Source organism: Chionomys nivalis, chromosome 17, assembly GCF_950005125.1.
Source record: "Chionomys nivalis chromosome 17, mChiNiv1.1, whole genome shotgun sequence".
NCBI classification, from domain to species: Eukaryota; Metazoa; Chordata; class Mammalia; order Rodentia; family Cricetidae; genus Chionomys; species Chionomys nivalis.
The window spans coordinates 38,394,559-38,410,154 of record NC_080102.1 but is presented as its reverse complement, the minus strand read 5'-3'; the positions used below and the strand labels follow the sequence as shown (position 1 = coordinate 38,410,154).

The window sequence follows — 15,596 nt, the reverse complement described above, 5'->3', positions numbered from 1 at the left end:
CTTCCCTTCACCCCTTCACTCTGTCCCTGTTACTACCTTAGTGCCAGTCACCCTTGTACAGCAGTCACCCTCTCTCTAGGCCTTGCGCCTCCCAGTGAACCTCTAGTTTGTGCTGACTCCTCATACCACCCAGTGGGCCTCCAAGATCCAGGGTCCAGAGCAGGTGGGAGGCCCGTGGGACCCTCCTGGCTCACACCCTATCCTAATAAATCCTGCTCTGTGACCTGTTTCTGTCCCTATGGGCTCACATCTATGTGCCTTCAAGCTTTGTCCCACCCTGACTTCCAGGAATACCAGATCATCAGTGTCCCCTTGGGTACACATGTTCTTCTGCCCACTATCCCCCATGTCAGGAATATCCCCTTCTGTCTAGCTGCTCACTCAAGTGTCAAAGCTCTGTCTTCCCTGGGAGCTTTCTGGCCCATCTCCATGCTCCCAGAATCCCCAAGTATTTATACATCACACCATTGTCTGTTCACCTGCTCACTTCTCTACCAGACTGGCCTCTCTGCTCTATCTTGAGATTCAGCCGAACCTGGCCGGGGTGGCATGGAGGACAGCGATTGAGAGCATCCCATGTCCATTCTTGCCAGGAAACTCATTGGTCAGACCACGTTCTTATGTTGCCCTGAGTCAGGGTCTGGACACTAGCTAATGGGCGCAGAGGCCTCTTAGAGGTCACAGCACACTGTCTTCCATTCTTTTGACCAGCAAGGTAGCTTGCTTCCTCTGATTCTGAGGCACATATTTTAAGTGTCAAGGTCACAGAAATTAGAAAGGTTCTCTCTCTCTCTTCCTCTCTCTTCAACTTGTATGTATGGGTGTATCGTGTGTGTACACATATATGTGGACATCAGGGGTCAAGTTTAGGTATTGTTCTTCAGGTAACACTCAACTAATTTTTTTGGGGGGGGGTGCAGGATCTCTCAGTGGCCTGGAGCTTGTTGAGTGGCTATACTGACTAGTCAGCGAATTCCCAGGATCCACCCATCTCTATAGCCCTTGTGCAGGGATACCAAGTACTCACCACTGTGCCTGACTTGTGTGTGTGTGTGTGTGTGTGTGTATGTGTGTGTGTGTGATATGCATGCCTTGGCGCAGGTTTGGAAGTCAGAGGACATCCTCAATGTCAATCTTTGCTTTCCACCTTGTTTGAGGCAGGATCTCTCTCACCGTTTGATGTTGTGTAGCTCAGTCTAACTGGCCTTGGAGCTTCCAGGGATTCTCCACTTTCTACTTCACTGTAGGAGCCTTGGGATTACAGATATGCTGCTGTACCCAGCTTTACATGGGCTCTGGGAATTCGAACTCATGCCTTCATGCTTGAATGACAAGCACTTTACTAACCAAGCCATCTCTCTAGCACATACCCAATTTTTAGTGTGGGACTGGAGGTTGCGTCCATAGCAAGCACCTTACTGACCCAAATTTTCAGATCCCTGATTCTATTTTATAAACACCACAGACCCTCAATTGAACATATTGAAGATCCAAGTCTCCTAAACTCAGCCTGTGTGCCACCCTTTAGAGCCACTAATTCAGGTTCAACCAATACACACACACAGACTGGAGTTGTTGAATTAGACTCTAAGGATCCTGATTTAAGTGAATTTTAACGATATCACTCCCTAGGAGGTCCCCAGATTCCTGGCCTTGGAGTTGGGATTTCATAAAGGGTCATCAAAGTATGAACCAGTGACGGGATTGCCCTGTGTGTGGTTGCTAAGTAACCTGGGTATTTAAAATGCAAGTTTTATTCAAATATGGGGTTCAGTCAAAAGAATTATTGAAGATAAAAAGGAGCCATTGGCTTTTTTAAATTTTAAAAGCATTATTTTGTTTAGAGACAGGGTCTCACACTGTGGTTGAGGTCATCCTGGAACTCGCTACGTAGCCCAGGCTTATCTCAAACTTGTGACAATCCTCCTGCCTCAGCCTCCTGAATTCTGAGCTCACTGAGCTCACCACCCCATGCCCTGATATTCTGATAACACTGGAAACTTCTCAGCAGCCTGGGTCGACATTCCCAAGTTCTCCCTGATGCCGCAGCTCTTGCCACAGCGTTCCATGACAGGCTCTATAGATGGCGGGGAAGTGGCAACGGAGTCTTTCTCCAGGGTGCCCATGCTCTGCTCCCTCCTCGGGTCCTTGTTTCTTCCCAAGTCCCACTTTAAGCACAGGTCTTTGCTGCCCTCCCTTTCGTGGCAGCCCCACCTCCCCTCCCCCCTCCTTTCATGCACTCCCTGTCTTTGCTCATTATTTATCTTGGAGTGCCAAAAAGGACATTCTCCCTTTGCTGCTCACTCAGAGACCCACCCCTGAGTGATCGGGAGGAGCTGCTGCTCTGTGCCCCCTTCCCTTATAGCTGGTGCTGGTTATTTATTTATTCACCGACAAGGATAGGTTGACATTCCGCACTGTCGCTATCACTGGGGTACGGTGAGCAGACAAGATGAACACTTCTGCCCTCCTGAAGCTGGTGGTCTAGTGGCAGGAAAGAGATACGATTGCAAGAAAAGGTGCCACAGCGGATGGGACAGCAGTATGTACTCAGTCAGAATGAACTACCAGATGAAACAAGTACGGGAGGGAGTTAGGTTTAGGAGGAAATAGAAATTGTTGACTGAAATTTCAAACAAGATGGTTGAGGACAAGGGGGACAGCTGTCCTCCCAGATGGCGTGTTCTTCCCTTCCTTACCCCACGGAGTCACTGAAGCCCTAACCCCCAACCTTTCTTGCAATGGGGGTAACGATACGTCCTGCTTTTGTAGGAAAGTAAAGAGAGATTGGGATGGGCTTGATGAACCCAAATGCCACAGCTCATTAGGTTGAAATGAATCCATAAAGTGAACCTATTCCACAGGGTTACAAACATTTCTCCTAACACCAAGCACCCTCTGAAAACCCTGTGACATACAGGGACTGTAGAGTTGGATATTTCCTGCAGCTTGCCATAAACCCACGGAATGGCCATGCCAAGGACACCCCCGAAGTGAAAGGTCCCAAAGAAGATTCCCGGTTGATCAGGCTTGGAGTCCTCTGTTGGGAATTGGTCACTGCAACCCCCTAGGCTCAGTCTAGCCTTTAAGAAAGAGGGGGTGGATTACAGTTATGTCCTCCTGAAAGGGGCAGGGTAGCACATTGGCAGAGAGTTAAATTGTCAGACCTTAGGCCTCCTGACTACTCGTGCTGGCTCAACGAGTCTCCATCTGATGCAGATAAAATAGAGCGTGTTACAGGCAGTGACCATGCACCGTAGCCAAAGTGCTGTGCCCAGAGCTTTACGTGGGTCTCACAAGTGTATGAAGCATAGAAAAGAGGAGAGTCCTACGGGTCACAGGGGCCTGAATGCAAGTTCTGGCTCAGCCACTTTCTGCCATGTGACCCTGGTACATGGTCCCCTTCTCCCACTCACCTGGGAAGCAGAAGCAAGTCAGAGAGCATGGGGGCAGGGAGCTGTGACGTGCAGCCAACAGAGTCAGGCTTGGCTAGTGCTAAGGATGCTAAACCACTGGGGCTCCTCTCTAGCAAGGCCTTTGGTGCAGTGGGTGGTGGTGTTGTTGCAGGGCCTTTAGATGAACTACATGGGAGTTTTCCCCAAAGAACAGAAGACTCTGAAGGTGCTGGGTAGGGACAGTATATTGTCATGCCATGGTCTGCCCAGAGGTCCTTGCACTTGAAATTGCCAAGAGACACTTGGATTGCGATCATGGAAATGGAAGAAAACCTGCTGCTCCCTTTCCCTTTCCTGTAGACATTGTGTGGGCGATCTCCCCCTTCCCTTGACTTCCCTTGGCCCTCACTTTGGCCAATTAGAAACTGCACAGCCCCGTAACAGAGTCCTTTGGCTTCTTTTATTTTATAATAGACTCATGACTCATTATTATTTTTTTAAAAAGAATTCCAGGAAGAAAAACCAAATCATTCTGATCTCTCTTGCACTCTCTCTATTCTAATAATGCTTGCATTCATTTTAATCATATTAGGAATCTCTGAATCAAGATGCTGATAAAGATTCTTGTGCACCCACTGGGGGCAAAGTTCCTAGACTCTAGGAGCTAGAGAAAGTCAGGTTATCCCAGAAATAATACATTAATAGGGAGCAATGTACACACACCAAGAAGGCTCAGTTAAAGACAAGAGTGTCCGGAAAGGCAGGTGGCCTCCCTTACACCAAAAGCTCTATTCTTTCCCTCTGTAGAAACAGGAGTGCATGCTGAGAGGCCTGGAACATTTTGCCACCTTTAAGGCCAGCCGAGGACTATGCGGTTCTGAACTTAGAAAAAACAGTTAGGGACAGTGGAGGTGCTAGTCATTCCAAGAGAGTGAAGGTGCTAAAGAGACAGCAGAGGTGCCATGCACAAGCAGATGGGGGCACTACTGATGCTACAGGAGCTGGGAGGTTCAGCAGGAGGAAGGCACCAATTTGGACAGAGGGCAATAATTTTGTTGTTCCTTGCAGTGAGGTAAGGGACAAGAAAAGAGGGACTGGGGTGGGGGTGGTTTCTGCACCAGCTCCTGGCTCCTCCTTTGCAGGGATGGAAGTCCTCTGGGGGAGACTGGAGTGGGGACAAAACGGAGACAGGAGCTAGAAAGGACCAACATGGTGAGTCTCTTGTCCCTGGAGATGATGCTTCCTCTGGGGTTACAGCTGAGACTGATTCTCCAAGAGGTAAACCACTGTGGTCCAGAGATGCTGTACTTGGAGTAAACCATTCTTATGACCTTTTGCAGATTCGACTAAGTTTTTTTCCCCTGAAAGAGTCAGTTTAGTTCCCCACTCCAGGACTCCTAAGAAAGCTTTCTGAACAATTTGAAGGCTTGCACCCAGCACTCTGTATATGCCAATATCACACACAGCCCGCTCTCTTTCCCACCACAGACTTGAATCCCGGTAAGGACACCCACCTGCCAGAGAGTTCAAGTTCACACAGAGAGAGTTTTCAGTTATCTGCTGAGGGGAAAATAAGGCCTGAGGTGTTTCCTTGATCTCCCTCCTTCCCCAGAGTGTGCCCTAACAGGTGGCCATGTCCCTTCTCATCCCTCCGCAGACTCATTAATTTCAAAAGCAGCCACAGAGGCAAGGAACTATTTCCCAATTCTTTTCATGAAGAGGTAAAAGAAAATAACCAGCCCAGGAGACCACATACAAAACTCCTAATGGAAAGTAGAAAGCGAAAGAGATGAGAGGAAACCAGACCCGCTTAGCAGCTGCGGTTATCGGCAGCCTCTCGGGGAGGAACGGAAAACCTGTTTGCCAGGTCTCCCATGTGGGCACACAGCACAGTTCAAGATGGGACGGGGAAACCTTTTTGAAGAGTCTACTTTCCTACCCTGGGTCCTGATTTGAAGAAACAGAAGTGCTGACGGCCCACTCCTCATTGAAGCTGACTCAGTTCTGACCACTCAGAGGCACAAACTTGTCAATACCATACGAGCCATGCACGCCAATTCACAGGAACCTGAGAACCTCAGTTTTTGAAAGTACATGCAGTTTGAAAATCAGCACCTCCATCCACTTCCTGAGTGGCCAAGCTCTGGCTTCCTGAGGTAGTTCTAGGTCTGCAAAGTCCTAGGAAAAAAACTCCAGAAAGAGAAAGCCAGGCCAGACAAGGCCCCAAAACTCCCTAGCTCTTCCAAAGACGTGTGTCTTGACTCCACGTGGGAAAAAGGTTCTATTAACCCAGCCCTCCCATCACTGCCTGGAGGCAAGTGCCTGGTCTGGGCACCCGGGGAGGCCGCTGGGGACAGTGCCAAACCCACAGTTCCTGTGCGCATCACACAACTCTAGGGGAGTGTTGCAATTCTAACCCTTTATAGTCAATTGAGGAGGAAGAGAATGCAGTTGGGAGAGAAAGCTAAAGAGGGGTGCATAGCTGCGGACACCGAACAGATGGGCTTCTAATGAAAATACTTAAGCCTTCTGATGCACAAGTGACCCAAAGCCGCCGCAAGTCTGCATGTCTACTGTGAATTATAAGATGTTTAACAGATCATAGTATTAAGGATCCGTCAATAAACCCCTGATTAAAAAAGTATATTTATACCAAGTCACCAATATCTGATTACACTTGCCCTAAAATAAAGACACAGATTGTTCTCTAATTTTTCTTGGCTGCAGATCTCTTATCCCTCTAACCAAAATCCAAGGAATGCAAACAACTGCCAGGATCGTGTCCCCAAAGCAGTCCTCATTCACTTCGCTTTCTTTCTCTTTCGGCATCAAAGCTTGCCATAAATGTTTAATTACATGGAAGCTGCCTTTCCACTGCAAATGACTGGCGCTGTGAAAGGCTTTTCATTTTTTAAGAGAGGCGGAATGCGTGTGTGTAAAATGGTCCCTATTAATTTCCTGATATTGACTCTCTGGCTGGGGACGAGCATGGAGTGTTCGGCAGAGAGCGTCTCTGCAGAATGTTAAAGGCAGGGCTTGGACTAAGAAAGGGTACCAAATGCAGTATGCGTCAAACAGACCATCGCTCAATGAAGTCACTTAGCTATTCAAAACATGTTCAGCCATCACTCAACCGTTTGCACCAAGAACACTGGGAGGGGGCATGTGATGTGAGCTCATTCTCAGGCTGGTGTTTGGCTCAGTATGGCTTAGGTCCCCAGGACCGCGTTAGTTTTACCCTCTCCCCCATTTGCTGGCCCCAACTCCCTGCAGCACCATCCCACGTTGAGCTTAACAAACAACCCTGCAGTGCTCACTTCCCGACGCTGCCTCCAAGGGCCTCCAGTCTTGATCCACATCAGTGGAACACACACGCGAGCCTCCTTCCACACAGGGGCATATGTGTCTCTCTGCTTGTCTTCCTATAGGTGGCTTGTGCACACAGACAGATATAGCTATGCAAATGCACTCCTTCATATTAAAGTCTGTGGCTAAATTCAGCTTGTATGACCTGCAGAGTTTCCCTCCCTCCTCTTGTGTTTATTAATGTGTCCCAGAAGCACATGCCTCCTCCCTCATGCCCGAGACTCCCAGCCTTTACACCACGGGAGCCCCTTGGTCCATGGCACATGCAGCACACATGCCCCAATGACTCTGCAAGATCAAGGCCAACAGCTGGCACCCCCACCCCACGCTTTCCCATTCCCTCTCAACCTCTCCATGCCCTCGCCTCCTGCCTGCACAGTGCTGACTCGACTTGCTTTCGGATGACAGACATGTCACTCTGTGGAAGCAAATCGGCGCTCAGCCTAACCCGCAAGTGACCGCTGTTTATTAGAACTTGGGCTTGTTTCCTGGGAGAGACGCATGCATTTATAGACTTCGTAAATGTTAAACACACACATACACACACAGAGCCAGCCACCTCGAATGATACGTGGGACTCATAGACATTACGAAATGCTCTTGAACTCGGCTTGAGCTCCTGGAATAATTAGAACCTACCAAATCAGGATTCTTAGAAACAACTAATTTCTTTTCAAAAAAAAAAAATAAAAAAGATTTGCAGTTGGTGATGGGTCTGTAACTTTTGAGGAGTGAGGGGAAGAGGAAGAGCCTTTCCCAAATCCTTAATCGCAAAAAGCCGAGCGGCACACGGGGAAGGAATTGTTTTCCCTCCTCATAGGTGGCAAAGCTAGACCCAAAGGCAAACCTTAATGACTCCAAAGCAGCCGGAGCACATCTGACTCTACAGACAATCTCTTGTTTTCACGGTTGCATAGATCATTCCAACGAGGAGGTTTGGGAGGATGGGGGGGAAGCCAAAGAGTAGATAGTGTGGGTTTTGCTTATTGATTTTCTTTCCTCTGAAACTAACCCAGCCAACCTTGATCTGCAGCGGCAGCGGCGGAGGGAGTGAAGTGGGAAAATGGTGGAACGTGGAGGGGACTTATTTGGAGTCGGGTGGGGAGGGGGAGTGGGGAGGGGAGGGGCGGCGCGGAAAGGGGGAGGAGGTAAGAAATCAAATACCTTCGAGGCAGCAGGTTCTCCATAATCCGGAATGGGTCATAACTTCCTCGTTCTTTTTGCTGGTTTCATTCTCACTGACACTTTTGGTCTTGCAAACCCCTCTGGAGTACAGCCAATAGTCGGTTCCCACAGCGATGGTCATCAAGCTGAAGGCAGCGAAAGCACCAACGGTGGTTAAAAGCATTTGAACACCTCGATCAAACAGCCCCATAATTCTTCATTATATAAACACCCAACCGACTTCTGGTTCTCAGGAGCGTGTGTGTGAGGGTGCGAATGGTAATTCCACTACTAATATAATGGATATATGTGTGAATAGAGAATATGGAGAGATATAAAAAAAGGGAGATAAGAAAGCTCACGGAAAAGTGTGTAAATTATAAAGATCACACGGGAAGAGAGGCTTGCCTTTTGAGATCAAAAAACTGTTCCAGTTGCAGCGATTTTTTTAAAAAAAGGAAAATAAATAAAAAGACACCCCCCACCCCCCCAAGTGAGATGCCTTAATCTCTTTTCCTAAAATTCTGGTCTCCAGTTTCCATATGTGATCCCTAATTTGGAGATGGCTTCCACAGCGCGCCAGGAAACAGTCGAATTCTCAACACCATCTCTCATGGTCCGGACCAAGACAGTTAGAGACTGGGAGAGCCGGGAAGCAACCTTCGGTCTTCGTTCGCGGCTCTGCGGCCTGCGCCATGAAAATCCGTGGCTTCGCCAGTTCTCTTCCTTGGGGAGGGAGGGGGTTCTCGGGGTGCCTCCGTTTCAGAGGAGACTGCCCAGTCTTCTGCAAGCCCTCGAGCTCAGCTGCACCGGTGCAGGGGTCTCGCCTCCCATGGTTGTGCCCCGGCGGCAGCGGCGGCGGAGGCGGCGGCGGCAGCAGGGCTGGCGGGCGCGGCGGCGGCGGCAGGACGAGCAGCCGCGGTTATTGTTGTTGGCGGCGGGGGTAGTGTCGGCGAAGTGGGGGAGGGAGGGGGTTTCTCCCGGAGAATCGAGGCGGGGTTCCCTCCCCCGATCCGCAAAGCTCCTTGGAAGCCAGCGAGTGAGCGAGCGATGGGGCGCGCGAGCCGGCGTCTTGCAGCAGGCAGGCCCGCCCGCCTCCCCCGCTCGCCGCCGCGCAGCCCCGGGCCAGGCGCTCCTAGCTACAGCATCGCCGAGCTGCTGAAACGGACAGCTCTCCCCGGTCGGGCGCTCCCACCTACTGCATCTCCGTGGTGCTGAACTGGACAGCTCCCCGCGACCGGGCGCTCTCACCTACAGCATCGCCGCGGTGCTGGACTGGACAGCTCTCAGAGCAGGAGCGCCCACCTACTGCGTCGCCGTGGTGCTGAACTGGACAGCTCCCCACTCTGTGCGCTCCCCGAGCTCTGTAGCCCGCCAGGAGTGGGGCCTCGGCCAAGGGGCCTCTGTCCTCCAGGGATGGGCCAGGCCAGGGCTGAGCGCAGGGCTGCCTGGCCTCCCCCCGACTCCTGTTCCACAGTTCCGGAATGAGCGCTGGCCGGGGCCTCCTGGAGCTGAGAGGAAGGCGTAGCTGGCGATCTCTCTCTCTCTCTCTCTCTCTCTCTCTCTCTCTCTCTCTCTCTCTCTCTCTCCTCTCTCCTCTCTCTTGCTCTCTCTCCCTTTCTCTCCTCTTCCCTCCCCCCCCTCGGTGTTTCTTCCAGATCAGCTTCCTTCTCGTTCCATCTCTACGTGCCCAGAGCTTCAAATACAGCCCTCCCAGTCAGACTGCCACAAAACTTCAATCAGCTGCTTTTCCGCCTGGAAGAGATGGACATAGAACCTAGATGGGTAATTACAAACATAATCTCTATGTTCTTTTTTCCCTCCAATCATGGGTTGCACAGTGCTTTTTGGGAAGGGGAGGGGAGGTTGTTTTATTTTATTGGTTGGATAGATATATCTCTTTCCTCATTCCCTTCTTGATCTCTGTGTCTTTCTGGCTAACGGGGGTGTGCATAGCTCTATCTGTTACTCTGTAGTTTTCCGTGAAATTCTACATCTTACTTCTACAAGTAGACATTTTGGAAAGATTATTTATGTGAAAGAACGAGGGAAGGGTGACTGGTAACTGGGGCTCGGGCTATGATTCTCTTCCCAAGGATAAAAATGTTTTCAGGAGAAGTAGGTGAGTGTGGATCTTCCAAGTCCCCCCCCCCGCCCGCCATTCATAAATGAGATTGAAGAGATGTTTTAAAATCATTTCTGCTATGAACAGGGAAAGACAGAAGCCTCCTCTTGCTCACCAGAACTGTGAGCTTGGGTTAATTCCTGGGCCACCTCTCCACCAGACTGTGTGTGCAACTTTTAATGCAACCCTGGAAATTGAAACACTTCAGCAATGCTCCCAGCTGAGGATGACATGTTTTCTCTAGCCAGTTTTGTGACTAAGTAAAAGGAGAACATATAAGGCAGGCTCGAGGGTGTGTCTTTCCTTTGGGGGAGGGGCTAGAGAAAGCTGTTTCTCGAATGAGTCAGTTGAAGGGCGTAGAGAGACGCTTTGATTTCACAATTTGCTAATGCCACCCCTCCCCATTTCGTATTGAGAGGATTTGCTCGATAATTTATCAGTGATCCAGAAATTAGGGGTGTACACAGGAGAGGGTTGAAGTTGAAATAGTTTCTTGAGGTGTGAAGCCCACTGCCTTCTTCCTTGCACTTTCCAAGTCACAGGTAGAAACTGTCTGCTTTGCTGCCCTGCATAAAACTTCCTTTTCTCCCAGTTTCTGCTCCCTTTTAGACCAGAAGGACCCTTCTGAGGACTGATAGCTGCCTTTCTGGTTCGGGGCAAGGGTCTTGGCATCTGGAGAACAGGACTCAGAGCTCTGAAACTGTACTAAGGGTTTTAGTGAAAGCTGAAGCTGGCTTGCAGGGGAAGGGTTCTCGGCTTGGTTTCCTGTTCTAGGAGGGTAAGATTAGCAGTGGGAAAGAGGGAGGGATGGTCTGCTCATCCCAGGGGCAGTTTAGTCGTGGCTTGTGTGGATGTTTTTCTTGGGCTGCTATCCTTATACTTCCTGATTGTGAGCCTAACCTTTAATGGCTGAGCCATCCTCCAGCCCCACTGGTATGTTATCCTTAAGAAAAATGTGAAACACAGGTGTCAAGGCTCCTGAGATCACCTACGTCTTTTGAGGAGAGCAGCTGGGGAGAGATGCTTGGGTGTCCTTATATGTGTTTGAGAAGTTTCCCTTCATTGGTGCCTGTCACCTTGACTGCCTTTGACCTGCCCATGCATGGGGGGGACAAAACACTCATCCATTGCCCTCTTCATAACCAACCCCTGAGTTCCTGCTCAAAAGGTACCCACAGCAGAAGCTCTGAAGCCTGTTTGTCTGCAGACTGCTAACCTCAGAACTGCTGACAGTGGTTGTAACATTCACAGCACTTGATTCATCTTCTGGCCAGATTGTCACCAGGAAAACAACAGGGGTAGAGAGGGGGAAGGGAAGCAATCTTCACAGCCAGCATGGAGATAGCAGAGACTGCTTCAGCCAGAATGGGTCTGGGTACACAGCTTCACTAGGACTTGGGCATTTGTCATATTCTGTCCAAGTTGGCTTCCTAAGGATGTAGTTTTGGTGTCTGGAAAATGGGTATCTTGGTACCCATCCACTCTTTTCAGAAGTGTCCCAGCTATTCTCTGCTTTTTGCTACTTGCCATACCGCTATGACTTTGGTCACACTGATCAAACTTAACTGTGCTGTGATCTCTCATGGCTTCATAAGCTCTCGAGTCGTGGGTCACAGTTAAGGCTTCAGAATCCAAGGAAGTTCTAGATCCATAGCAGACACTTGGTGAAGGATGCCCAAGCAGCTACAGTGTGGACTTCCTATGGCAGAAGAGAGGCGGAAAGAGAAATGAGAGGCCTCTCATTTCCCTGCCCCATTTTACACCCAAAGCACTCTGTCTTCATCTTCTGCATCCTTCTTGTCTCACAGCCTCCCCGTCTTTACAAATGAGTTATATGCCATAGGGTCCTTCTCTAGGCCAGGAAAGGCCACCTGGGAGAGCTGGCCCTGCTTGGGCCCTATTTGCTGCTTGGGACGCACCAGGCACCTGCACTTAGTGGCCGCTGAGTGGATGTCTAGGGAGCAGCTTTGTGTGCCTGCAGTTTGTTACTTGGGAAGGGCTTAGAGGAAATTAGCTGAAATGCCACGGGCCTATTTTGAGCTGCCTCTTTGATGGAGTGGAAACAACATGGGATTTGGGCGCAGCAGACCTGGCCTTGAAGTGCAAGGCTGCTGTTTCCTCGCTGTTTGACCTTGGACAGTTACTTAATCTCCCTGGAAACTTGTGTTTTCATTGATCAAGAACTGGGGGCGCAAGCTTATGCTGTGGTCACCAGAGTTATATGCTAACAGCTATGACAAAGGCTGACATTTATTGGATACTGACCCATGCTGAATCCCACAAACCTCCTAGGAAGGGGCATCACCTCACTCCAATTTACAGGTGAGGAAATAGAACCGCCCAAGGATGCAAGTATCTAGTATCGTTTTTTCAGACTCAGGGCACAACAGACCCTGGAGTCTAGTCCATTTCTGAGCGCTCTGAGGAAGGGCCTTGAATCAGGAGTGTCTGCTTCTCAGCTGCAGTTTACAGAGAAACTTCTGGGTGCCCAGTGTGTTCACGCTGATACCACACTCAGGTCAAGTAATTCTCAACTATGTGACCAAGGCACATAGGCAAGGTCACATCCCAAGCCCAAGGTCATATGTCAAGTAAGTGGGTCAGCAGAGACTCGGACACTTTGAAATGACTGACTGCCACTAACAAGTTCAAAGCTGATTCATTCGTTTTTTTTTTTTTTGAGACAGGGTTTCTCTGTAGCTCTGGAGCCTCTCCTGAAACTGTCTCATAGAGCAGGCTGGCCACGAACTCACAGGATCCGCCTGCCTCTGCCTCCCGAGTGCTGGGATTAAAGGCGTGTGCCACCGCTGCTCGGCTTATTTGTTGTTTTATCTGAACTCAAGCATCTACTGTGGGTCAGCGACTGTGCTGACTCAGGGCAAGTGGGGCAGTCTCTGCAAAGGTAAAGGAAGGGGTCAGGCACGGCAGCACATGCTTGTGATCCCAGCACTCGGGAGGCAGAGGCAGGAGGATCATGGTGATTTTGAAGCCAGCTAGAGTTAGATATGAGCATAGACAGAGAGAGACAGACAGGCACACACACACACACAGAGAGAGAGAGAGAGAGAGAGAGAGAGAGAGAGAGAGAGAGAGAGAGAGAGAGAACAGGGTCAGAAGTAGTTAGGCCAAGAAGGGAGTGTGTGGGGAACTGAGAAGAGAGAAGATTCCAGGCTGGGGAAATGCTTTGGATGTGTGAGAAGGGATGACTGGACAGTTACAAGGAAACAGAACAACAACAATGTATGGCTGATGCTGACACAATAATGGGACTTGGAGAAGAGGTCAGAGCAGAAGAAATAAAGGCACCAATCAAGCCTGGGGCAAGGGACAGGAAGGCTAATGTGGTTGGTCCCCATGCTGGTGATGAGGCAGCCTGGGCCAGCATAGGGGACTCTGGACGGGAGTGTGGTGGTCAGGAGCATCTGGGGGGAGGGTCAGGTGAGCACAGGGACCCACACTGAGGTGGGCGAGCATGAGGAAGGAGCAGGTATACATGCAGGTGTGGGGAGTGGAAAGATGAGACCTCTGCCTCCGTCACAGAGCTGGTTGCCATGTTCTGAGACCTCTCCACTCCACGCTCTCATTTTCTCTCTTCTCTGCATGCTAATTAATTAATTAGGGATGCAAATCATTCATTTGATTCCATTCTATTCCCAGCAGAACGCAAATCTCACGAAGGCAGAGATTTTTATCCACTGTGTTCATGCTATATTTCCAACCCATAGAACACAGTCTAGCACATAGTAGGTATACACTAAAAGGGAATTCTTTTGCTGATGTAAAAATCCAGTGTGTGCTGTCTCTGGGTTACACAATATGCTGAGGGGCTAGGGATAACGCGGAGATAAAGATCAAATCAAAGAACTTGACAAGTGGCCTGGTAATCCAGAACAGTATGTTCGCTCGGGACAGTCATCAGAGTCTGACATAACATGCTGTGTTTTCCTACTGTGGGCATATTCTTGTGGCACTTAATTTTGTATCTGGAATTTCAGACTGATGACCAAGATTGCCTGGCACATGTTAGGTCTGCAATAAGGGTTTGATGAGTGAATAAACAAAAGACATTGCAAGCCCAGGGGAGCAAGCATTTAGTTTTATCTTAACAGGGCTCAGAAGGCTTCTTGGTGACCAGAAGGCCAGAAGAAAAGGTTGTAAGTGGTCAAGGGGGGGAGGGGGAATCTTCAAGCAAGGCAATATGAGCAGACATCACAGAGGACAAACCAGTAGAAAGTGAGGTGCCCTTGGTTACAGGTAGCCACTGGATTTATTGTTCTTGCTCAGGAAGAAGCTGGGAGGTGGGGCACAAGAGGTTGTGGAACCAACTGCATCTGGCCTGGAATCCAGCTCTGCTGTTTGCTGTGTGGCCCCATGCAGGGATTTAACCTTTCTGGGCTCAGCCTCATCTGTGAGTACGGGAATCGTGCCACCCCATCCTTTGTTCTTGCCATTTCCTCCTGAATGTGCAGTTCAGGGCTTGGTATTGCTCACTCTCACCTCCAGGAAGATATGGCCACTCACATACACAAGTGGCCACTGATAAAGAGACCTGTTTTGTCTCCACTGCCATGAGGTTTTGCAGCCTGACACATTCTTACTAATGATCTGAGGTATCTGCCCCCCACCCCACCTTTCTTCTTTGGGTGTCAAATCCTGTCTCTTATCTGTTGCAAAAGCCCCAGCACCTAGAACTTGCCAGAGTATAGAGTTGCTGGGTGACAACTTTTTGGATGCCTGCAGTGGGTTGTGGCCACTGAGCAGGGAGTATGAGGCATTCAGAAGTCAAGAGATGAAGGGCCTGGCTTTGGTTACTGGGGTGTGTTGGGGGTAGCTGGGAAAGGTGTCATTCGTGGGGCTTCTGAGGTGGGAAGGCCCAAGTAGAGCAGTTATTCAAGGCCTGGGAGAAGGAGATGCCTGGAGAGAGGGAGTTCTCCCCAGCAAGCCTTGGGGCGCTGGGGCAATGGGCTACTGAGCTTATACACTGGGGGTGTGATTTGTTCTGAGTCGGCGGACAGCAGGAAGCCGAGCTCTATGGAGGTGTCCATGACAAGAATCTCTGTAGGGAAGTTGCTTCTCTCCCGGGGAATGCCACCCCCAGCCAGAGCTATGAATCACAGCCCGAGGGCGGGTGTGGGATTCCCCACGAGCTGAGCCACCCATGAAAATCATGAAAGAAAATTAATAGCATGGTTACAGAGGAGAAAATTTCAAATCAAAAGGGCAGAGCATGGCAGGGAGAGTGAAGGACTGTCTGAGCGGAAGCATGAGGGAGAAGGAGGAGCCATGGTGAGCAAAGAAGACGCTGCATAGGAGAGTGGCCGCTAAGTATGAAAAGGCAGCTGCCGCCACACTTGACCACCTGAGTTTGATCCCCAGGATCCACATAGGGGAAAGAGAAAACTGACCCCCACAGGAGATGAATCTGGGTGAGCAGACAGGGTTGTGGGGGGGGGAAGACAGGGCTGGTCCTGAATGATCTACTGACCAGTCGCCCACCTCACAGATTGAATTCTTTATCCTTCCTTCTGGAGGTTTCTAGATCCCAT

The 15,596-nt window shown here is 49.9% G+C and overlaps 1 protein-coding gene and 1 long non-coding RNA gene across 2 annotated transcripts in view; one reads left to right on the top strand and one right to left on the bottom strand.

Moving 5' to 3' along the window:
- Positions 1-9,502, bottom strand: part of Cacng2 (calcium voltage-gated channel auxiliary subunit gamma 2) — a 128,539-nt gene extending 119,037 nt beyond the window's left edge. Inside the window, exon 1 of the mRNA XM_057791494.1 lies at positions 7,926-9,502. Within this exon, the coding sequence (XP_057647477.1) occupies positions 7,926-8,136 (211 nt within the window). The 5' untranslated portion in view covers positions 8,137-9,502. The remainder of the gene's footprint in view (positions 1-7,925) is intronic.
- A 74-nt stretch (positions 9,503-9,576) lies between these two features.
- LOC130888502 (uncharacterized) overlaps positions 9,577-15,596 on the top strand; it is a 50,198-nt gene continuing 44,178 nt past the window's right edge. Inside the window, exon 1 of the long non-coding RNA XR_009058466.1 lies at positions 9,577-9,710. This is a non-coding gene — a long non-coding RNA (uncharacterized LOC130888502). The remainder of the gene's footprint in view (positions 9,711-15,596) is intronic.